The following is a 25904-nucleotide window of genomic DNA, read 5'->3' on the forward strand; positions in this document are numbered from 1 at the left end:
AATTTGTGACCATTTCCCCTAGTATTGTCACCTGTCACCAGTGAGAAGAGACCAACCTCGCTCTCACTGCAATTGCCTTTCAGCTATCTGAAGATCTAAGTTAATCTAAAATAACTAGAGATATTATAGTTAAATATATTCTAAATTACTACTACTACTACTACTACTACTACTGTTATTATTATTATTATTATTATTTTGTCTGAAAAATATTTTGAACTGCTGACTCTACAAAATGTAAACACTAAACTTTTTCTTTGAGGCTGTGGAAGTACATCTCAAATCTTTCAACTGCTATACTTATCTTTCTGACAGTATAAATTTACAACTGGCTGACTTCAGGAAAAAGAGAGAAATTCAGAACAAATCCAGCATCTTTTGAGAATTTTAAGATGATGTCACCAAATAAGAGAATTTTTTTATTTATCTTTCAATTTGAAAAACAGGAAGAGGAGAGCAAATTACTTGTCCTCTCCAAAGACTACTGATTTTGTATTTAAAATTGCTACTGGAATATATAGCTCTGTGTTTCTGAGAGCTCTGAAATACTCTTTGCACCTACTTTTATATGAATATGCATTTTTCTTCTTGTTCCAGTTATGCATTTGAACAAAGATTTAGGGTTACAGTGTGACACAATACTGTAATCTCACACACTCAGAAGATTAATCAGGGTTTTTTTGTTCTTCCACTTCTAACTGAATTACAGCTGAAGTTGTGAAAATTTTCAGCATACTATGAAAATCTCCTACATCTAAATAAGAATTCTGTTTAGAAAATATGTACATTTTTTAAAAATGAGGGAATTTCTGAAAGGCAAAATAATCTAATTGGAATATTTTAAATAATAGCTTTCTGACTTAGTTGTTATTTCATCTATTTGTATCTGAAGATAACCTTTATAAAGTCTTCTTTCTTTGTGTTATTTTATAGTTAGCACTTCAAAACAGAAAAAGCAATTGCATATAGCATATAGCAAAAGCAAACACTGAAACGAAATTCAAATCACATTTTACTGCAAATAAATCTGTTTCATTTATTATAACCTCAATGAAATTTCAGAATTGGAAATGCAAATATATGTACTATCAAATTTCCTGCAAAGAACCCTCCCAATTTTGTGATCTATAATCTCAAAAGCCATACCTGACAAATACAAAATTTGATTATTATCACATGATACATTTTTAGACACATATATTGCAGATATTGTTTACCCTCTGTTTTTTAAGAATATATTATATTCAGTCAACCTGATAGTACATGTAAATGATGTTACTAAAGATGTTACTTGTTAATAAATGTACATGGCTGTTATTAAGAAATTTCTAGTCCCTTTTATTAATATACATTGCTTAGGCAATATTTAGCAACAAAACAGGGGTGACAATCTGTACTAATAAGTATGAAGATGCTACATTTCTGTAAATATTCTCTTCTCATAGTTTTACATGAACAAAGACTAGCTTTCAAATATGTCCTAATGTAAAAAATTGGGAATATTAGTACATGACTACAATACAAAGCTAAGAGATGCTGTTGAAATATCAGAAACACATCAATTTTTTTACAGCCCTTTTTGCTGGAAACCTTTTAAAGAGCTGCCTGATGAATTGTTTATAAACTGTCATCAGATTTTCTTCTTCCTGTGAAGGCTTGCAAATACAAACACTGACATTGGACATCGATGCTATTATGCAAATTTGACTTTTCTGGAAATAATTTGCAATCTTTCTTTGGCCTGCTGAGCCAACAGTCATGTGATAATGAGTGCAGTTAATATTTTTGCAAGCTTTTTAACATTGTCAGCATAATAGAGGTGTTATCTAACAGTGAGATTCAATAAACAGTGTAAAGTAAAGCTAAAACTAGTATTAATTTGAGTTTATTCCTGAGGCCTTCTGCTGATTTTTTTGTTGTTTTATTTGGGCAAAACAACAGCAAGAAGAATTGTTTCTGTAGAAAACTACAGTGTAACACTACTGGACATTTTCTCATGCCCTGACATTAACGTGTTGCAACTTTTAACCTTCTTCCCTCTGATTTGAGGTGATTTGTCTTTATGCTTCACATATTTTAGACATTTCCTGTGCTGTGTATTTTTTCTATTACCTGTCTTGCTTGACAACTCTTTAATCTTAATCTACAGGACTTTAAAATTGAGGAAACGTGCAGTTTTGTCACTTTACTATAAAAAACACTGGCAAATGCATTATACAGAGAAGTAATACACAAGGGGAAATACTCTTTACCAAATACGCAATTTTCCCAAGTGACCAAGGCACTAACATGATTTTTGCTGTCTCGTATATATGCGAGTATAAGTATATAAATTCTGAATACATAAATTCTGAGTACATAAATTCTGAATCTGCAGCATGTGATTTAACAGCTGACTTTGGGTAATTTGATAAACACTGCGTAATTTTTCTATTCACTTGTTCAACGTGCATCACAGATGTGAGTACTACTCTGAGCTCTTGTTAGTAGGATAAGTCCATTTCTGCATTTTCTATAATTCCTCTGATTTGATTCCTGGTAGTTTCATGATGTAAAATTGATCTTTTTAGTATCAATATAATTGGTTTTTCGGAGTAATGTTACCTCCTTCTTCACAGATCACTTTAAAATAAAATATATAAATTGAATTATTAGTATAAATGATTCTAATATAATGACTGGCAAAGGAGGGACTGTGAGTTCTGATCTCTACTAAACAAGGAAGTGCCTGTGACAATTGTTTGCTACCTCATAATGAGGTATTAAAATGAGTATTTCCTTGCCAGGTAAAGGTGATAACTTTTTTTATTATTATTGCTCTTTAAAGTTTTTACATTTGAAAAATAATTTTCCTCCTCTTAGAATTTTGAAAAATTGGATGGAAAAAAAAAAAAAAAAAAAAGTGGGAAGAGTAGTATATAAACCTGGGAATTGATATTTTCACACATATCTTTTAGATGGGTTGCCGCTGAGCTGGTGGATCGGAAGGACCAATGAAATACAGACTTACTGGGGAGGTTCTTTGCCTGCTGTTCAGAAATGCGCTTGTGGCTTGGAAGGGAGATGCATTGATTCCCAGCATTATTGCAACTGCAATGCCGACAGAAATGAATGGTGATTTTTTCAATTGCTGTTTATTCATAACACTTTGTCCTGGAATGCAAATAAAGAAACACAGGCCTTTGCAGATTCTGAACACCAAGACCATTGTAAACATAAATTAACATAGTGTCATCTGTTTCTTTAAGATAACACTGTTAGACGATTACAAATAATATGTTTTATTTTCAGTTATTTTTAGTTCTTTCAATTTATATTCTGAATTAGGTTAAGATTTATTTTAACAAGAGTTCTTCTAATTTTCAAGTAAACTTATATTTTAAGGTGTTGGCTCTTGTCTGTACAACTACAGTCATTTGTTTATAGAATACTGGAAACAATTAAAGCTGACAGGTTCTGGGGGGGAAAAAAGCTAGAAATTCTAGGGAATGTTAAACACCATTTTTAACAATTTTTACAGTTCAAACTTGATCCTTTTAATTTTTTTTTTATTAAGCTTGGACATTCTAATTATCAGCAGAACTTATATATTCAAATTATTCTAAGAAAGTTTAGGTATTTCCAAAACATAGATTTTCTACTGAAAGAGGATCTGAACTAGCTTTCTCAGAAAAAAGAAAAAGAAAAAAGAAAAAAGAAAAAAAAACATTAAAAGCAGACTGGGACTTTTAATAAACTTCATTTAATAAACTTTTAAGTTTTTAAACTCTTGAAACAAATTTTATTATTTAATTTAATTATTTTATTTTATTTAAAGCTATAATTACACTTATTTTGGTAGTGATACATGCTTAGTATTACGTGTGAGTCCCCAGTGATTACTGGTTTGAATCGGTTGCTTCAATGCTTCAGAGATCAAGAAAAGTAATTACAGCTGTCATCGAGATGTTTTTTGAGCACAAAGAATTGTAGTTACAATTTCTGCTTAGTTGTTTTTTACTTGGAGCATAGTTTTAATGAAGGAGAAACTTTAAATTGCTTCAAGAAATTTTCAGTTCTAATTTGCAGTATCTCACTATGTCAAAAATTAGCATAAGTATTGCTTTCAAATGTTAGCATTTCTCATTAAAAAAAAAAAAGTTCGCAGAAAAAAACTAGCATTTTTTGCACTACGCTGCAAAACAGATGAACAAAGAAGTTATTTTGAGAAAGATTATGATGATTGCAAAGGGAAAAGAAAAAAAACACAGAATAACAGAATCACAGAATTGTAGGGGCTGGAAGGGACCTCCAGAGATCGAGTCCAGCCCCCTTGCAAAGCAGGCCCCCTGCAGCAAGCTGCACAGGTAGATGTCTAGGTCCAAAGAATCCACAGCCACTCTGGGCAGCCTGTTCCAGTGCTTCATCATCCTTACTGCGAAGAAGTTCCTCTGCGTAATTGTATAGAACTTCCTATGCTCCAGTTTATGGACCTGCCCCCACAGTCCACTGAAAAGAGTTGAAAAAAAGCCTTGTCTCCCTGACTCTCATACTAAAGGTGCTTGTAAATATTGATCATACACTCTCTAAGTCTTTTCTCATGGCTGAACAGACCCAGGTCACACAACTTTTCCTCATAAGGAAGATGTGCCAGGTTCTTCATCATCTTTGTGGCTGTCGGCTGGATTCTCTCCAGGAGATTCTTGTCTTTCTTGTACTGGGGAGCCCAGAACTGGGTGAAATACTCCAGGTGAGTCCCGACCAGGGCAGAGAAGAGGGGGAGGATCAACTCCCTTGACCTACTTGCCATGCTTCTTTTTATGCACCCCAGGATGCCGTTGGCTTTCTTGGACACAAGCTGGCTCATGGCCAATCTGTCATCCACCAGGACCCTGCTGGTTCTTCCCCACAGACCTTTTCTACAGCAGGTCATGCCTTAACCTGTACTGATGGTTATTCCTTCCCAGGTGCAAGACTCCGCACTTGCGGTTAAACCTCATCTGGATTACTATTGTCCAGCTCTCCAGTCTGTCCAGGTCTTACTGAATGGCAGCATAGCCTTCCGGTGTGTCAGCCTCTCCTCCCAGCCTTGTATCATCAGTGTATTTATTGAAGGTGGACCCTATCTCCACATTAAGGTCACCCATGACCAAGACCAGACCCAACATCAATCCCTTGGGAACACTGCTAGTCACAGGTCTCCAACAAGACTCTGTACCACTGTTCACAACCCTCTGAGCTCAGCCAGTCAGCTAGTTCTTAACACACTTCACCATCCACTCAACTATCCCACACTTCCTCAGCTAAATAACCGATTTCATTGAGCCTAAGGAGGGAATCTCTTCCCATTCTCTTGGTTAATTTTGTTGATTAACCCCTAACCAGTGTGATTTCCAGATGAACTATTGTCTCTCAATTTATTCACTTGTCTCTGACTTTACCTTGACTATTGAAGGATGATTCAGGTAGAAATTGATCTAATGGACAAACTGAACTTTCTAGAATACTCCCGAGCATTCTAGAGATTGAACGTTTCCATGAGATCTTGAGAAAAAATCTTTGAGCCAGTACTGGAGTTTTCTGAAATTTACTAAAGCCTACTAGGTCGGTTCTGACACTAAATTAACAAAAAACATTAAATAAGGAGTTCTGTCTGAAATTAGCAGTAGTAGGCATGGGCTCAGGTCACTGGGATTCTTATTTCTTTTTCTGTATTTTACTTATTTGAAGTAGATAATTCTTTTCCTGTACACTCACTGTGACTTCATGTTTTTCTATTTGATTTTTTTTTTTCAGAAATGAAAAAATAAACAAACAAACAAAAACGTGTTAAACTTGCTGGAAAGTTATGCCAAGACATTTAACTTTATCTTTCAGAATTTAGAAATTTAATTATATATTTTTCTTCAACAATATGTCAGTAATATTGAAACATTTGTCAGAATCACAGAGATACTTGAAAGAGCTTTCATTTTGCCCTTTCAGGACTAGTGATACTGGATTGCTTTCCTACAAGGAGCATCTACCAGTAACTGAAATTGTGATCACAGACACTGACAGACCAAATTCTGAAGCAGCTTTCAGACTGGGGCCTTTACTTTGTCGTGGTGACAGTAAGTAACAATTACAGAGTTTTTTCTTAATAACAACAGACCTTGTCTATAATAAGTTTTGAGAATCATCTATTAAACAGCCTAGGCCATGACTTTGTAAAAGTTCTATCCAATCTTTCAGTAATTGAAAAGGAAAAAAAAAAAGCAAAGCAGCCAATTCAAATCCAAAGTAGAATTATAAAGAACTATTTTTTGAGGATACATAATGAAGATCAGCATAGTGCATAGTTAGTATAGTATACATTATATGGCATTTATTACCATACCTATAGTATATTTCTACTACTTCTAATCAAAACTTAGAAGAGGAAAAACATCATACTAAAGATCTCAAACAAAGCATTGAATTGGTATATAGTAAGGGATTAAAATCTTCATTAATCCTTATTTATTTGCCTGAAATTCTTCACAGTGCTTCATAAATTACTTTTTTTTTTTTTTTTTTTTTTTTGTTATGTGATATTCTTTCATCATCTTTTGTGGTTATTTTTGTTCTATGGTTGCTTTTATTTTCTCCTTTGCCAAATTTATTTAACTTTTCTGATTAAAAATAAGTGAACATCAGTAAAAAATACTGATCTGTACTTTTAAACTTACTCAGGAGACTACATGTATTAGCAAATTATTATTACATGTATCAACAAATTAGTATGCATTTATTTCAATATAGGATCATCTTCAATTTCATTCCTCTGACTTGTGAGTGTAATTAGGAAGACTTGTCCTGAAGAAGTGCATTCTAATTTTCTTGTGAACCTTTATGAGACATGGGAAAAAACAAAACAAAACTGTTAGGTGTTTTGTTTTCTCTTCTACGGCATACATTTTTGAACTTCTAACTCATATCATAGAACTATGAAATCATGGGGTTAGGAGAAAGAATCTTGGGATAATTCAGATCGGAATAAGATGTGTACTGTTTTCAGTTTGGGGCACCTCAGTACAGGAAGGACACCGAGGTGCTGGAGCAGGTCCAAAGGACAACAGGACATGTAAACGGCTTGGAGAGTATCCCCTATGAGGAGCAACTGAAGGACCCGGGGCTGTTAAGTTTGGGGAAGAGAAGGCTGAGGGAAGGCCCTATTGCTCTTTTCAAATATATGAAAGGTAATTATAGCAAGAGCGGGGTTGGTCTCTTCATAATTGTGACAGGTGATAGGACAAGGGGAAATAGCCTCAAGTTGTGCCAGGGGAGGTTTAGGTTGAATGTCAGGAAAAACTTTCTTAGAGAAGGGGTTGTTAAGAACTGGAATAGGCTCCCTTGAGAGGGGGTTGAGTCATCACTCCTGAATGTGTTTAAAAAAGTGAATCACATTCCTGAATGTGTTTGGATGTGTTCAGGAATATAGCAGACAGTTCTTAGAGTTAGGGTAGTATTGTTAGGTTGTGGTTGGACTTGATCTTTAAGGTCTTTTCAACCTAAGCAATTCTATGATTCTATGTTGAAAAGCACCAAAAAACCAAGACATTGCTTGTCACCATCTTCCATCTAGACATAGTGCCATTCGTCACAATACTTTGTCTATGGCCTTTCAACCAATTCTTTATCCACCAGGCAGTCCACCCCCCAAATCCGTATCTGTCCAATTTAGAGATAATGCTGTGGTAGGGGACTGTGTCAAAGGCCTTGCACAAGTCCATGTAGATGACATTGGTCACTTCCTTTTGCCCACTGAAGTCCATCTCAGAAAGCCTCCAGAAGGCTTTCCCTTGGCTGTCTCAGATCATCTGCTTGTGACTTAACACATCTTCTTGGAGGATCTGTTCCATGATATTCCCAGGCTCACCAGCCTGATCTCCAGGATCTGGAGAACTCTCCAGATCCTCCTTCCTCCCTTTCTTGTAAATGGGAATGATGTTTCCTTTTTCTCCACTCCCCAGGCACTTTGCCCAACAGCCATGACTTTTGAAATACAATGGAGGTCATCTTAGCAATCACATCAACCAGCTATTTAGGACCATGGGATGCATGCCATCTGCCCCCATAGACTTGTATACATTCAGTTTCACAAGGCAGTCTCAGACTTGCTCTGCCCTTATGGTGGGGGAGGTGGGAGAAATTACTCCCCCAGTGGTCACCTAGAGACTCAAGGATATGAGCTTCAGGGGTGTGAGAAATACAAGACTCCTGACTGCTAGGGAAGAATGAGGCAAAAATCTCATTCAGTACCTCAGCCTTCTCCATATCTGTTGTATCCAGTTCTCCTTTCTCATTTACCATAGGAGGAACACTCTCTTTGGCCTTCCTCTTCTGGCCAACATGCCTATAGAATCTTATCTTGTTGTTTTTAACATTCCCCCATGTATGGGAACTGCTGAGTCACGGCCTGAACCTCTGATTGATCACCTGAGGCGAGTCATGAGTCAGCCAGAGGAGCACAGGTGAAGGCAATTCACCTGTGCTGCCGGAAGAGGTGGAGCCAGTCTCCACCTCTCATAGACCTATTTAAGAGCTGGCTACCAGTGGGGAAGGATCTCGTCTGGAGATCCCTCCTTCTGGTGTTTTGTGGTGAGAACTAAGGGTAAGCCTTCCATTTATTCTCTTTTGTTATCATAATCTACTTCACCTAACTCTCTTGTTTATTCTGTGATTATAACATCTTAATATCCACTGATTATACACCCCATCAGGTTCTGTTCCATCTGTGCTTTGGTTTTCCTAATCCCCTTTCTGCAAGTCTGGACAGCATCTCTGTGACACTCCTTTGTACAGCTGGTACAATCCTTTCTTTTCCCTCTTAGTCTTACAAGAATGTCATTGTCAAACCATCCTGTCTCCCCTGCCCAATTCCTTATTTTGAGGGGTAGAGAGCTGTTGGACTCTCAGAAAGGCATCCTTAAGGTGTATCTAGCTTCCTTCTGCTCCCTTGTCTCTAAGGACAGCTTCCAAGCTGAAGTTTGCTCTCCCAAAGTTTTGGGTCCTGTTACAGTACGTGCCCGTTCCGATCCCTCAGGAGGGGGATCCTGACCTCACTTTTTGCCAGACCCACATTCATCAAGATCACAAACTCAACCAGGGCATGGTTGCTGCAGCGTAGGCTGCCTCCAGTCGTAATGCCTTTAATGATCTCCTCTGCATGGCTGAACAGATGCAGCAGATCAAACTCTGGTCGGTCTATTCAACACTTGAACCAAAAAGTTATCATCCTTTGACTCCAGTAATTGACTAGATCACTTACAGCTTGCCATGCAGTTTTCCCTGTGGATATGCAGGTGATTTAAATCCCCCATCATCCTGAGTACCTGAGAATATGATGCCTTTCGCAGCTGAAGGAAGAGGGTCTCACCTTAATCGGGTGGCCTGTAATACATCCCTACTAGGAGGTGCCCTTTATTATTCCTATCCCTTATTCTAACCCACAGGTTTTCAGTCCACTCCTCACTATTTTTCTGAGGGAGCTCCTCACTGTCTATTCATGCTTTAAGAACAGTTCCCTCACCCCTCCTATCTAGTCTGTCCCTTCTAAAAAGGCAATATCCCTCTACAGTGTAATCGTTATGGGAGTCACTTCTCCACATTTGTGTGATAGCAAACAGATTGTAATTTTCGAAGGACACCACTGTTTCCAGCTCCTCTTGCTGCCATGCTGTGTGTATTGTTGTGAAAACAGTTCAGCTGGGCTTTCAGAGACATTACCTTTCCAGAGAAGCCTTCCCTCAAACCTGGTAGGAATCTGAAGTTTTTCCTCACTGTTTCCTGGAGGGACATTAGAAGGTTTCAGGCAAGGTGTTGATAACATGAACTCCTCTGAGGAGTCCCCACAAGGTCCTACAAGAGAATTCTGTGTCCCCTTACCTTATCCAACCTAGTTTAAAGCCATCTCAATGAGCTCTGACAGCTCATGGGCCAAGATCCATTTCCCTTTTAGAGACAGATGACATGTGTTTGCAGCCATTAGGCCAAGTGCCAAGTAAATCACCCCATGATCAACGAATCCAAAGTTCCTGTAGTATGAAAGGGAATTATTCCATCTGTCAACCTCCTACTCACACATCCAAACACTCCTTAATCTCTCCATCTCCTCCTTGAAGTCTATTACCATGTTGAGCAGATATTCCAGCTGCTCACACCTCATGCAGGTAGAATTCCTGCTGCCCTTGTCCTGTAGCTGCAGGCTCAGGGACTCCCTGTAGCTGAAGGCATGTACAGCCACATTCTTGGCCTTCTCTATGGGTTGCCACAGTCTTCCTGAGGCAAGCTTGTTGCCTGATGGAGACCCATCCAACCTGACCTTTAGCACCTCTAGCGATGAGGAATCCACTTCTCTGAGCAGCCAGTGCCAGTGTCTCACCACCCTGTAAGTAAAGAATTTTGTCCTAATATCGGTATCATTCCTCTTTTAGTTTAAAACCATTCTCCCTTTTCCTATCACAATTAGACCTTGTAAAATGTTGGTCTACCTTCTGCATATAAGCTCCCTTTAATTTCTGGAAGAATACAGTGAGATCGGCCCATTCTCTTCTCTTCTGTAAGCTGAATAAGCCTAGCTTCCTTAGCCTTTCTTCATAGGATAAGTGCTCCAGCCTTCTGATCATCTTCATGGCTCTCCTTTGGATCTAGTCCCACAGCCAGAGATCCCAGCCTGGATGCAGTACTCCAGATGAACCCCAGAGGGGCAGAACAGAGGGGGACTATCACCTCCCTCACTCTGCTCACCACTCTACTTTTGATGGAGCCCATGATAAAGTAGGCTTACTGGGCTGCAAGGGCACACCATTGGCTTGCATCAAGCTTTTAATCCACCAGAACCTGCAAGTCCTTCTTCACAAGACTGCTTTCTAGGAATTCTTCTCTCAGTTTGTACATAAAGCCGGGTTTGCCCTGACCAAGGTTCAGCATCTTGCACTTGTCATTGTTGAACCTCAGTAGGTTCTTGTGGGCCAGTTTCTCACTCCTGTCCAGATCCCTTTGAATGGCATCCCTTCCTGTTTTTGTATCAATTGCACCACTCCACTTAGTGTCATTAGCAAACTTGCTGAGCATGTACTCAATCCCACTATCCAGATCATTGCTAAAAATTTCAAAGAATATCAGTCCCAAGGCAGAGCAACACTACTCATCACTTTCGTCCTCCTGGATACAGATCATTTAACCACATTTAACGCCCTGGTAGACCATTTAATCAATTAATGGTGACCATTTAGTCAATTTCTTGTCCACTGAATAGTCCACCCATCAAATCTGTATATTTCTAATTTAAAGACAACAATATGATGTGAGGGCCTTGCAGAATTTCAGGTAGATTTCATCAGTTGTTCTTTCTTTTAGAAAGTGAAAAGGGGAAAGGTACAGGTGAAGCAGAGGGGGAAGGGGAAAAGGGAGAAACTGGCTCCAGAACTGAGTTCTGGGGATCACTACTAGTGACTGATTACCAAATATACATTTCTCAATTCAGTATGAAACTTTGAGCTCAGTCAGTTCACCATCCAGTGTAACAGATACCTGTTCATCTCACAGTTGGACAATTTACCCAGATACAGTCTTGGATACTATCAAAGACCTTACCAAAACTCGGGAATATTCACCATCTGCTAAGTTTTATTGTGGAAAGAGATAATAACTCATGTAGGACTTCCCTTTATGAACCCATATTGATCACAACTTTATTTTGTAAATGCTTTTCAGTAAAATCCAAAGTAATGTTCTGTCTACCTTTTCCAGATACTGACATTCATACAAGCTATTCAAGACTGATAGTTCTTCATTCAAAGCCATTCAGATGTTTGTACCCAAAAAGGATACATCAGGCCTTAACTGAGATTCCAAGCATTTAACTTCTCATTACTGAATTCTGGTTGCCAGAACAGAGCACCTTAACTTCTTGTATTGTCTCACTGTTTTGTGAATATGTGCTCTGAACAGTGAAAATCCTTTTTATACATGGGCACTTTCCTTTACTTAAATGGTTACAAAATGTATACTGGCAATATAGGTCAACATTTTGTGTATCATTTCAACTTTCATTTTGACAACCAGGAGCATTTTGGAATTCAGCATCCTTCAATACAGAAATGTCCTATCTGCATTTCCCTACTTTCCATGGAGAATTCAGCGCGGATGTATCGTTTTTCTTTAAAACTACTGCTTCCTCTGGAATGTTTTTAGAAAACCTGGGAATTCAAGACTTCATAAGGATAGAATTGTATTGTAAGTAGCTACATTGAAGGTTTTGGGGTTTGTTTTTAATTACTATTATTAATATTACTAATATTATTATTTTAAATTTTAATCTGAATATATAAGAATTAACTAATGGGGGAGTATTTAAAATACATTCTTTAGATTTACTACTGTTATTACTCCTGATGTAGCTTTGGCATTTCTCCCCATATCATTTTGTTTTGCCCCTTTGCTTTTATCTTTGTCTCATTTTCTTATTGATCAACTTCAAATATTTTCTTGCACATGATATAAATTATATAAATATATATGTGTATAATGCATATTAATCATACAAAATATTACTTTATAAACATTAGTGTATCTGTATTAAAAATTAAAATGTTGGGTTTTGTTTACCAGTGTTAACTAGTTGCATTATTAAAAATAGCAAAAAAGCCCCTTCTGTTTTGATTTGTTTACAATTTAATTATAGAATCTTCTCTAATGCTTTTTTTTGTTTTCAGTCTCAAAGCATATTCTGAAGTTACCTTATTTTCATTAGTGCTTTTTAACATGTTCACCATTAATTGCTTTCTGTTAAAATTCTGTGAATAGGTGAAAACACACTAGGATAATAATCTCAGTGCCAAGCAATACAGAAAGTATGCTAGGTCAGAACTTCAGTGGGAATTCTCTGAAGCAATAACAATGTTCCTCCATGACATTTTTGATGCTTTTCCAAACTCAATGGAAACTTTAGAAAAAATTCTTCTAATAAATAAATTTTTCTGGATTTTCTGGACAGTGGACAAGATAGCATAAGTCTGTCTTTATGGTAATAATATGCAGACAAACTCATGTCATTTGTCACATTCCTTCATGAGTATCCTTCAGTTGTGCAAAGTATTATATATTGTGGTTTTGTGGACTTGTGACTAACAAGGCATTAGAGAAAGCTGAATTTGCCTGTTATTTCAGCATTTGAATCATAATTTAAAACTTTATTACACTGTTCATCAAACCTGAAAACATTTCTTCACTTCCAGAGAAGGTCATAATTCAGTGAGTGAACTTTAAAAACTATTCTTTTTTATGTGCAGTATTGTTTATTCTGAAAACAGAATTATATCTTTGTACTAAAGGCAATATCAGTCATTATTAACATAATTTATTGTACAGATTCATTTAGGCATTACCATATAATCATATGGAATAGATTTTAACTCACCAACTTACACTTCATATGCTATTAATAGTTTCACAGATCAGTATAATAATACGATGATGAAAATTTCAGGTTCAGTGTTTCAGATGAGGACATGGTAGAAATGATTTAAAACTAATATATTATTAATATATGGCATTACATACTTCCTAACAAAATTTTTCTTAGCATTTTATTGATTGTTCTCCATCTTTATTTTGTCATAAATAGAAGCATTAGATATAATCTTTAAAGCCCAACTTCACTGAAACAAAAGAAACAGTTCAATAATCAAATCAGGAAAAGTGAATTTTAGATCTGTTAGTTTTTATAAACCATTATAAATACTTCAGTTCATACATGATTTTCTAGAAAGCTTCTACAAAAACATAATTTTTTTATACTAACTGCATTTTAAAACACAGAATAATTATTTTTTAAGACAAAATCATTATCATTTTTATTATGTTTTCTTTTTTTCCCCCCAAAGAAATGAAGAAACCTCAAAACTTTAAACTTTTTTCTGAGTTCCTGTAGTGTTCTGCACAGATAATTCTTCAAAGCAACTAGGTTAGTTCATCTCTGAAAGTTTTCTAAGTACCTGTATTACTCATATGACTGCAAGTTATATTCTCAAACTGTAGTCCAAGAAACTATTTTACCTAAGCGTTCATGGAAGGATTATTTCTTATTTTGTAATAATGTGATAAAAAGTCATTAAAGGTAGTGTAGGGAACACAATACTTTAATAATTTTGATCTATAATAGAAGTAGCTTAAAAAAGATCTAGTTGAAGCTGCTGTCAACCTACCACGCAAATTTGCAACTTATTGTTCAGTATGAGTGGAAAGCTATCTTTTCTTTATTGAAAAAGCTCAGTTGTTGTATTCTGTTATTATTATTTGGAAATCGCTTTTTCCTTCTGCATGTAACATTGTCTTGGTACTCTAAATGATTCAGCATGTCCTGTTGACTGCATTTTTTGTTAGTCATTTTAGCTACAGTTAGCTGCTGATCCACGATCACTATTGACTGCATCTTCCAATCCACTTTGCCAGTCTGTGCCTGTGCTCTGCCTAAGTTCAAATGCATTAGGGTTGCAAGAGTCTCCACAGTGTTTGGAATATTTGTATCTAACATAAAGGCAAATAGGGACCACAGCACATTTTTACAGCAGAATAGCTATGCTCCAGTACAGAGCTTCTTTATCTACCCACATAGCGCTCTTTGACCTGATTCTTCATCACAAGAGGACATATTTTAGAACTTAGTCAGCATCTCTCTATATCCTGTGGCAAAATATCCAAAGGTAGATTGACCATGGTAGTTTTAAAAGCTAATTTTCTTCTAAGCTTGCAGTGCTGTTGATTGCATCAGAGTTGCTCAAAGTATTATAAAATGTATTTATCTCTTTTTTGATATATTTTGATCATATTCCACCAGAAGCACATAGGGTTATAATTATAATTAAGTCAGTCTTTGGAACTTCTTGGACTGGTTTCCTAGATCTAGATTACATTACTTTTTTTTTTTTTTTTTTTTTTTTTTTTTTAGCAATGCTAACATAATCCATTATTTTCTTATTGATTTCAAACTGTCTTCCAGGTTTTTTTCTTATGTTTAAAATCTAAACAGCCACATTATTTACCAGATCAGTTATTCTAATATGCAATTTTATAGGCTCATTTAGTGACTTTAGAGAAGAATTTGTATTTTCAGACTTCACTCCAACATTACCTAGAAGTATCATAAGACTTCACTACAGAAGGTAGCATTCAGCAGAAATTCTTTTTACGCAGTCACATAGTTTCTATCCCCTTAGTTCTAATGTTTGGGTTTTTTTTCTGTTGTCTTACAGTACAAGTAGACTGAGTTTTCATGTGTCCAAAAGACACAGAATTTTCCCAAATTTCATTTCAGTAATGAAATTATTTTAGGTAATCATTATTTCTTATTTCTCTATGGAGCTCTGATGATTTTTATGCAGAAAAGAAATCTGTCTATAATAGAAGAAGTTCTGCTTTAAAATTGACTGCACATTATGTTTTATTTTACTTCAGCTGCTTTGAAAACAATGCCTCCTGTTTACTGTCATAGAAACTACAACAGATAAAAGGAGTACAATGATGCTATTTGAGGGAACAGATTCCCAGCCATAAAGCACTATTTCGAAACATAGTTACCATTAATATTCATCTGTCATTCTAATATGCAATTTCATAGGCTCATTTAGTGACTTTAGAGAAGAATTTGTTTTTTCAGACTTCAGCATTACTTAGAAGTATCATAAGACCTCACTACAGAAGGTAACACTTTGGTCAGTGATGAACAGGAGCCAGCATACTATGTTCTTAAATATTTGCAGTCTTTAATTCTCCTCAGTTATTTCTAATCTTTCTTTTCTCTTGGATTGTAGTGCAGTACAATGAGAGCTTTTCTGCTAGATTAACAGGAATTTCTCAGTTCTCTAGTCCTTTATTCAAATTCTTAATATTTTATAATATTGATAATTGGTAATCCCATGTTTAAGGATTATTTCTTTTCATATATGATTATGCTTCAGTAGTATCCTTCACAGTTCAATCTTGGAACTGGTACCTGTTAGTATCCTTATCAATGACAGAGAATGAATGGCACAGAATGAATCAAAGAATCATAGAATGGCCTGAAAGGACTTCAGAAGGCTAGTTTCAACCCCCCTGCTGTGGGCAGGTTTGCCAACCACTATCCAACTGCCCAGAACCACATCCAGCCTGGTTTTGAATGCCTCAAGAGATGGGGCATCCACAGTGATGGGATTGAGTGTACCCTAAGCAGGTTTGTAGATGACACCAAGATGAATGTTGCAGCTGAAACAACGGAAGGAAGGGATGCCATCCAGAGGGAATGGGACAGTCTTGAAAAGTCTTTGTGAAACTAATGAAGTTTTACAAGGCCAAAGGCATGGTGTTCCACTTATGTTTGGGCAAATCCAGCTATGTCTCCAGACTTGGAAAATAACTCCATGAGAGCAGTTCTGCTGCAGAGAAACTCTTTGCCTATTCACATTTAGCAAAAGTCACTTGGTTGGTCAATATTCATATATCTGCCAATTGATCTGGCTCTTCTCAGGTAAAATTATTTTCTAGATCTTAGACTAAAACTTGCTCTACTGTATAATGCTTTTTGTGATCACTGCAAAATAATTTAAATGTTTATATAAATATTGATGTGTTCTTTTTAGCTCCATATGAAGTGATTTTTTCATTCGATGTTGGAAATGGACCTAATGAAGTTAAAGTGCAGTCACTCACTTTCTTGAATGACAACCAGTGGCATTATGTGAAAGCTGAAAGAAACATCAAAGAGGCATCCTTACAAGTAGATCAGATTCCTCAAAAGTCTCATGCTGCTCCACCTGATGGGCATTTTCGTCTGCAACTCAACAGCCAGCTTTTTGTAGGTATGCATTCATTCACCAGAATCTTTTCTAATTGCCATTATGAAAGTTTGACAGGAGGAAAGAAAAAAAAAAAAAAAGTAGCATGGAAAAAACATAGCAAAGTGAGTCTTTTGAAAGAAGTTTGTGCAATGAGATTAAAATCTTCATTTAAAATCCGTTGAGATGTAGCTCTGTCTTGAAATTAGAAATTCACTGTTTTGTCCTGTACTTATTACCAGGTACATTTTCAGTTAAACTTTTTTTGAGGTTTGTTTGAAGAACAACTAAGAAATATAGTCTTCTGCCCTTTTCTAATGCATTTAATGAAATAATTAGACTGTGTTTACTTAGTATGGTAAATGAGATAAAGAGATTATTCTTTGATGTCACTTAACCAGGAGAAGTACAGATTTATGATTGTTTCCGACCAAATTCATGAAAGCTTGAAAAAATGAAATTTACATGAATATTTGTTCTTCAGAAAATTTCATGTATTTAGATAAAATAGGTGAAAAGCAGAAAGAAAATTAATTTTAAAATGGACCTAATGTTTATCTAATTATTCCACAGCATTGTGTTATGATACATCACAATATATTAGTGTTCTTACCATAATCTTGGTATATTCTTTCACATGTGAATTTTTGGTGTAGTTTTTTGATGTACAGTGTAAAAGTATGTGAACTTTGCTTAACCTTTACAAAATTTTTTATCTTTAAATTCTGCTGCAAGATGCATCAGATTAAATTATATTATTTTTAGTTGCTGCATTTTAAGAAGGAGGGAAGCTAAAGGTAGTAATATTATGACACTAAATGTAACTAAATAAATTACTAACCCTTAGGAAAAAAATAGAGAGGTAACCTCTTTACACTGCAATCAGAACTTAGAAGTAAAGCTAAAAAAACATAAAGGGAAAAAATGGAGGCTAAATCATTCAAAATCATTTTATTTTGGTTAAAAGTATGGAGGAGTAATTTTCAACAAAAATACCCATGTTTTTAGCTGCTGCAAAGTTAGTAAGAGCCTTAAAATTTGTTTAAATTGATAAGAACGAACTAGAAAACACTAAAAAGACTGGTAACTTTTTGTTTAATGTACCTATAAATTATGTTGCTCTATTTCCAGTTTTATTTTCATGCAAATATGAACAGCTGAAAATATATCAGTTTGAACATACCAGATTTGATATGTAAAGGAAGATGAAGAAATTCTACAGGTGTTTCTGGCAAAATTAAATTGAAATAGTTTTTTAATGGTAATGAGAATGTGAGCTGATCTCTCTTTTAAATAATCCTTCTCTGTGAAATTATTGAAAACTGTACTGACTTGTATTGATAGTAGTACTTCACAGTAAATTTTATTAAATAATGAACCACCAAATCAAATGTTTCTTTTGTCAAATTATTTGACAAAAGGTGTTTGACTCTCTTTGTCAAATAGTTTGAGATTCTGGCAAACCTACATATACTTACCGCTTTTATGGAGGTAAAAAAAAAATTTGACACATCTGTAATCAAGTTGTCCAGTTTGTTTTCAGATAATGTTAGGTGAATAATTTGCTGGAGAATAGTAATTTTGTTATTTTGCTTCTGATAGTTTTTATTGTCTTGCTGTTCTTTATTTATGTGTTTTCCCTCCTTGAATATTATTGAATGTCCTGATATTAAAACAAAGTAGCATTCATTATAGCACTATATATCTTGAAGTCCCTCATGGGTTTTACAATTATGTTGAAATAACTTAGGACAGAATTGCTCTTGATGGTCAACAGATTCATCATGAGCAGTATATGTCCTCGTGACCAAGAAAGACAGTGCTATTCCACATTGCATTTAAAAGAGTGTTTACAGTAGGTCAGTGGTTGTAACCTTCTATTCTGCCCGTATCTAGGGCACTGTGTCCAGTTCTGGGTTTCTTGGCTCAAGATAAATAGGAAACTTCTAGAGAGAGCCAAAAAGATGATGAGGGATCTGGTGCATATCCCTTATGAAGAAAGGCTGAGTAATCCTGGTCTGATCAGCCTAGGGTTAAAAGTGAGAAGAAATCTTATCATTACTCATAAATTACTAATATGTGTAAGCCAAGCAGATGGGGCCAGATTTTCCTCAGTGGTGCAAGAGAACATAGGACAATGGGTTCAAACTGGAACATAGGAAGTTCTATATGAGCATGAGGAAAACTTTTTTATATTGAGGGTGACAGAAATCTGGAACAAGCTGCCAAGAGAAGCTACAGAGTCTCCTTCTCTGAGAATACTCAAAACCCATCTGGACACATTCCTGTGTAATTCACTGAAAGGAACCTGCTATAGAAGGGAGGTTGGTCTGGATGACCCCCTTCAAACCCTACAATTCTGTTTCTGTCATTCTTTGAGACTGAAATTTGCACTAAACTGTTTAAGAGCTATAAAATATGAATAAATTTTTACACATCTGTTATCACGAATGTTTAGAAATATATGGAATTTCTTTTTTTTTTTTTTTTCAGGTGGAACAGCATCCCGGCAGAAAGGATTCTTGGGATGTATTCGATCATTACAGCTAAATGGAATAGCCCTTGACCTGGAAGAGAGAGCTAAGATAACACCAGGAGTTGAACCAGGGTGTCCTGGACATTGTAGCAGCTATGGTAACTTGTGTCACAATGGTGGAAAATGCACAGAGAAGTACAGTGGATTCAGTTGTGACTGCACTTTCTCTGCCTATGCTGGGCCATTTTGTAAGAAAGGCAAGCCCGACTTCCAGCTTCATCAGTTTTGAAAATAGCAGCAGAATATGGTCTTTACTGCTCTTAAAAGATATATCTAAATGCTTTCAATGTGTTTGTTATACTTAATATTGTCATTCAACTGAATGTGTTCAGTAAGTGTTTTATTAGCACTGTCCTCTGGAGATACATTCAACGTGTTCTGTTTTAAAAAAGCTATACCTTTCAGATACCTACCAGTATGCTTTCTTTAATGTTATATAATAGATTTCTTAATTCAGATAGCAATAATATGCTTAACAAATTTTTGGATTTCTGCTTTTCGAGTCTTAAAGACTAATTAGAATATCAGCAGAGAAAAACTAGATTTAAAAAATAAATCAAGAAACCAAAAATCCTTAAGACTTTATTACTATTGTCCATTTTAAAGAAGTTCTTTGCTCATAGTGTTATAACATGGGTAATTAAAAATCATTAAGAATGAAGTCCATCTAGAAAATACTGTGTCTGCAAACAATTCTTATTTTTTTTAAATTTCTTCTTCCTTCATGCATTAAATGCATTCTGCAAAGTACTTTGTGGTTTAAATGCTATAACTTCAGGTTCCTCTAAACTTGTGGGCACATCAGCCTAGCAACTACTGCCATGACTACTGCCACCTCAATAAAGGCCTAATTCCTTCCATGTCTTTCACTGTGAAGCTAATACCATGGATGAAAAATGATATGCTTTCAGCAAAGAGAAGAGGTTAATGGTTACACTCCATGATTATTAGTTTGCTGTGGCTTAGTGGGTCTTGTTACTGAATATATGGGTTGACCTACAGTAATTTTGATATATTCTTTCAAAGGAACTGAACCATGTTATATCAATTTCAATAATTTTTCTTAATATTTGAAAGCATTATAGGGTAAGAAAATTATTTTTACTAGGAAACTGCCATGAGGTGCTGCACACACACAGTTGCCCTCTCTGTGTGATTAATACCTGGAAAGATCATAATCCTGGTTGCATTCTTCTTTTCTTTCATCTGACCACTCTCTTTTCCTGAACAATTTTCAAGTGCAAACAAGTTTAGTTCTGAGATTAACCTCCTGCATCCATATTTCTGTAGAAAATACATATGAGTAAATGTGTGGATTTGAGGATGTCAGACAATAAATAAACAAATCATATTAAAAAGCAGATGCCATATTCAAAAACAGACAATAAAAGTACTTAATACAATGGATCTTTAAAACATATGTGAAACTGTCTTCCAGTTCTAGCCCCAGAAATAGTCTTGCTATTCTTTACAGTTCTACATATTAATCCTTTTTATGTATGTATTAATATATTTATCACAATAATTTAATGTACTTCTTTTTTTCTGTCCTTTTTCCCCTGTGGCAGAATTTCATTCTTATTATGAATGATATTTAAAAATGGAATTGCTTTTCATTTCAGAGATCTCTGCTTATTTTGGGACTGGCACTTCTGTGATATACAGTTTTCAAGAATACTACACCTTTGATAAAAATTCCAGTTCTCACGCTTCTTCTTTCTATGCTGATATGACTCTGAACAGGGAAGTAATTACATTTGCCTTCCGAACAACACGGACACCAAGCTTATTGCTTTATGTCAGCTCCTTCTACAAGGAATATCTCTCCGTCATTTTATCCAGAAATGGTGAGTTTTCAGCTAGACTGTTTAGAAACAATAATGAACCTCATAGCTGTCATCTCTGATTCACTTTAATTCCCAGAACCAAATACCAAATTTTTTTTTTTTAAGATATATCTTTTTTTTCTTTTCAGTTCTAATATGCATTGCTATCCATCCCCAAATCATTCCTATTGCTGTAATTTCAACTTCTATTGCTTTTTATAACTTGCTGGCAAAGTTATTTTTTTTCTGGAAATCCTTTAGAAATACATATATGTGTGTATTTAGACTTCGATCTGAATTGAACAACAAAATGTATCTTCTATTTCCAAAGAGAGTGAATTGTCAATTACTAATGATAAATAATAAAATACTTCTTGAGAGTTTATACATATATTTATAATATGTATTTCTCATCATATTCAAAATTAATCAGGTGCCAATCCACGTCACATAGCAGATGTCAAATTGTATTTTTACTATTTAAACTGAACATGAAATTTAAATTGGATCTTTGTTTTATGTTCTTTTTGTCTTGCCTTTTCCTTGTCTTACTTTTAGATGTTTTTTTTTGTTTTTAGACAAGAGATTCAATTAAAAGCAAACAAGCAGAAACACACAAACAAAAACACAACCACACAACACAGACTGAGTTGAATCTTTGAGTGTATAAAAGATTGTTTGCAGTCACACTTGCTCTATGCTCAAAGAGAATGTGGCTTTTCCAGACACAGATTTGGATGAGGAATAACACTAGTGTCCTCAACAAATCAGGGAGAATGTTTTCTACTTGTGACTGCCAAGAGTTTTTACAGGGTTTTGCTTTCAGTGAGCTAGTACAAAGTTCCAGTACCTCTACATCTTAACTCTGATAAGAAAACTATGATGCTTTTGTCGTAAAAAGCCTGTGTGATATGTGTAATGACAACATACTGAAAGTTAACAAGACTGGGAAGAGGGATAGTCTTGATTCTTTATGTCCTTAGAGATTTACAGGTGTGGACAGTGTAAACAATATTCAAGAGCAATAATAGTGAAATTTAATAATAAGATTCAAGGTGGACTCTCCTGTTTTCTGAACTCCTTCACAGAGGAATCTATGTAGAAGTGGATCCAAATTCAGTCCCAGACGTTGACAACAGCTTATGTCCAATGGATGAGGAATCTCTCCCATTGAGTTATGAGGTTCAGAGTGAACTCCCTAAACTGTTTGTACTGAAGAGGTAAATAGCCTAGGTGCAGTTGAGTCCTGGTCTACGACTTTATAAATTGTTTATGTTGAAAAGATTTTATGCTCAAAGGCAACTTGATATATAACCTTAGTGAAGTTTATTAAGCTTCGGAAGCTATTAATCATTTACTAAGGATCTGTAGCAACAAGAAATCTTGGCATCAAGGAGTAAGGGATTTCTGCATCAGGTGTTAACCTCAAGAGGCTTCCCTAGTCAAATGGAGATCTTGCCATCCTATTGCCATACAGGAGAGCTTAATAGTTAAAGTTGAGGTAAGATTATTATCTTGTATTCATTTAAATTGATATTTTAGCCATAACTTGATGGTACATGCTGTATTCTCAGCTGTTGAGTAAGGTGTCTGGGCTATTTTCATGTTTTTAATTTTCCCAGAGTCCAAGAATGCTGCCAACACAACTGTCCTGAGTGATTATCTTTTCTATTGCCTTCTTCCATTTCTCACATTAATCATTCAGTTGAGTTAATCCTTAGAAATAATTTTTATTTTCAAATAAAGGAGACATATATGATCTACCCTGCCTGTTGTGCAGTTAGTGAACTATAACATTTACTCTGTTTATAATTGCAGGAAGTTTACAGATCAGATACAAGCTAGACAGTCATCAAGATCCTGATGTCTGCAGCATCAACTTCAAAAGTATGGCTGATGGACAACTACAACATGTGAGGATTGACAGAGAAAAGGAAATACTCTTTGTAGAGGTACTTCAGCTATATTAAAAAAAAAAAAAAAGGAGTTTTATCATCAAAGTACACTACATTTAAAACAAATGTAATAAATTGTGACAGCAAATACTTACTTCCAAACAAAATATATGTTATTATCTCAAATAAAGCAAAACAAATACTGGGCAGTGGAAACCTGGTTAGGCAATCTCCTGGATCTTTTCTTTTGTCTAAAGGTCAGATTTTCCTCATTATTTTCCATTAATTGTTTTAGTTTTTCATGAGTACGTGATCATTATTAATAATCTGAGGTCTTGGATTTTCATTTTCATTTCAGATTAAACATTATACGTTGTTTAATATTTAGATAATAATTTAAACGTACTATTCTCACTGATTCTTTTTATGTGAAATGAATATGATTATTAAAGAATACTTTTTTTTGTGGACACTGGATGAATAGAAATATTCAATTTGCTCATTAATTGTTGGATACTGGCACTTTGGGGAGAGAGCTCAGTTTAATTTTGCACTAATAAAACATTTGATGACAATTTGTTCTAGAGGTACACTAAGAAGAGTTTTACGGTGTAATATTTGATTTTTAGTTATATATTAAATATTCAGTAACTTTTTAAAAATGGAGATAATTTTATTCATTGTTTTAGAAATTTATCAGTTTTATTTACCCTTATAATGACTACGGAGGAATTATCCTGCTTGGTTTAACAAAAGTGGTTTGGATCCGTAAACAATAACACAGCTATAACCAGTGAGATGAGAAAGCTGATTATCAATTTTTTTATTGTATAGCTTTCAAACTTTTCCCCTTGCTTCTTTTAATTTTAATTCTCACCTGTTTTCTTGCAAATTTTAGCTAATATCACCTTCATTATTCTACTTTGTTATTCAATATACCATTTTGCAGGTTAACCAGAATGAAAGAATGAAATTTATTCTGTCTTCAGGCACAGAGTTCAATGCAATCAGATCTCTCATACTCGGCAAGATCTTAGGTAAGAGGAATATCACAGGCTTTTCTAAGATACAGATGAAAATGCCATGATAGCACATGAAAAATAATAACCCTAATCACATGGAAACTGAGTTGTTATCTTAGATTTAATTAGCTACTTTATCATCACAATCAAGGTAGAAACTTCAGTCCTGTTGAACTGAAATATAACAATCTGTAGTTAGTTTCCAAAAAATGACTAAGTGAATTTTATAAAAATTTCACACTCATTTCTTTCATGCTGTAATCAAGCATTATAAAACAAGTTTTTCATTCTCAAAAACAAACAAACAAACAAACAAACAAAAAAACCTACCATCAGATCATACACAAAGTCCACAGAAACATGTACTGTATTTCAAAAGATTATTGTAACCAAATTTGATGTAAAAAGGGATAAATTTATAGGAATTACTTTCTAAAAACAAATTAGTGCTGTCCTCCAGGGTTCTGTCTTGGGACCTCTGTTTTGGGACACTTTAACAATGACATCAATGATGGAATAGAGTGAAACCTCAGCAAGTTTGCTGACAACACCAAACTGAGTTGTATGGTTAACACAATGGAATGAAGGGATGGCATTCAGAGTGACCTCAACAGACTTGAAAGGTGAGCCCGCGTGAACCTAATGATGCTCAGCACAGCAAAGTACAAGGTTTTGCACATGGACTGGAGGAATCCCAGGTATCTATACAGGCTGAAAGGAGCGATCCTTGAGAGCAGCCCTGCGGAGAAGGATCTGGGAGTCTTGATAGATGAAAAGCTTAACATGAGCCAACAGTGTGCTCTTGCAGCTCAGAAAGCAAATGGGCTCCATCAGAAGAGGGGTGGCCAGCAGGGACAAGGAGGTGATTGTCCTCCTCTACTCTGCTCTTGTGAGGCCACATCTGGAGTACTGTGTCCAGGTCTGGACCCCGTAATACAAAAAAGACAGAGAACCTTTGGAGAGGATCCAGAAGAGAGCCACGAGGATAATCAAGGGACTGGAGCACCTCCCCTATGAAGAGAGGATGAGGGAGCTGGGCTTGTTTGGCGTGGAGAAAAGAACATTGCGGGGATCATTGCAGCCTTTCAGTACCGCAAGGGAGGAACCAGCATGTGGCAAGGGGGATGGAGATACTTGATCCTTGAGATCCCCATCCAACCTTGGCAATTCTATGATTCTGTGATTGTCTCTGCAGACATCTGTTGCAATGCAATACAGTTTAAAGGAAAATTGGTGAGAAGATCCAACTTCTTCTGCAGTTTCACTAACCAGTCACCTCTGAAGTAGAGGACTACTATAAAAATAGAAGGCATCATTTTTGGAGCAGTCCCTGTACTATGTTCTAAGTAATAATGACGTGTTTCTGACACGTGTGAATTCATACACATATAAAAATATCACTTCCAAACATACCCTACACACAGTTTTTCAAGGAAAATAATACGGGGGAAGAAAACCATAACAACACAATTAATTCAGATTCAAAACTGAGATTTACCATCATCTTGAATATTAGCCCATTAAATTATTTACACTTTATTTTTTCAAGTATATTAGTTTCTCTTTCCAAGTCAAGTGAGATAAGGATGTAATTTTAGGATGCTTTTCTTAGATATTTTCTTAGATATTATAGATGAATTTTCACCACTTCAAGAGAATGTGTGGTTTTGAGTGAATTCTTTCAAATCAAGGCATAATATCCTATGTAGCTTCCTCAAGCAATGTAAAAATGTGTTATTTCAAGACTGAGGAAAAAGTTTTCTATGCTGTAGTGAAGTAAATACTGAATAACAGTTGCTTTAAAAATA

General features: G+C 35.4%; 1 protein-coding gene across 1 annotated transcript in view; it reads left to right on the forward strand.

The window, feature by feature from the left end:
• CNTNAP4 (contactin associated protein family member 4) overlaps positions 1-25904 on the forward strand; it is a 162292-nt gene that overhangs the window by 128424 nt on the left and 7964 nt on the right. The window contains exons 14-21 of the mRNA XM_042864889.1: positions 2958-3114; positions 5965-6092; positions 12070-12240; positions 16623-16841; positions 19311-19550; positions 20976-21200; positions 22998-23131; positions 24024-24111. Coding sequence (XP_042720823.1) covers positions 2958-3114; positions 5965-6092; positions 12070-12240; positions 16623-16841; positions 19311-19550; positions 20976-21200; positions 22998-23131; positions 24024-24111 — 1362 coding nt within the window. The remainder of the gene's footprint in view (positions 1-2957; positions 3115-5964; positions 6093-12069; positions 12241-16622; positions 16842-19310; positions 19551-20975; positions 21201-22997; positions 23132-24023; positions 24112-25904) is intronic.

This window comes from Lagopus leucura, unplaced genomic scaffold (genome assembly GCF_019238085.1).
Source record: "Lagopus leucura isolate 7727_CA_CO unplaced genomic scaffold, USGS_WTPT01 Super-Scaffold_774, whole genome shotgun sequence".
NCBI lineage: Eukaryota > Metazoa > Chordata > Aves > Galliformes > Phasianidae > Lagopus > Lagopus leucura.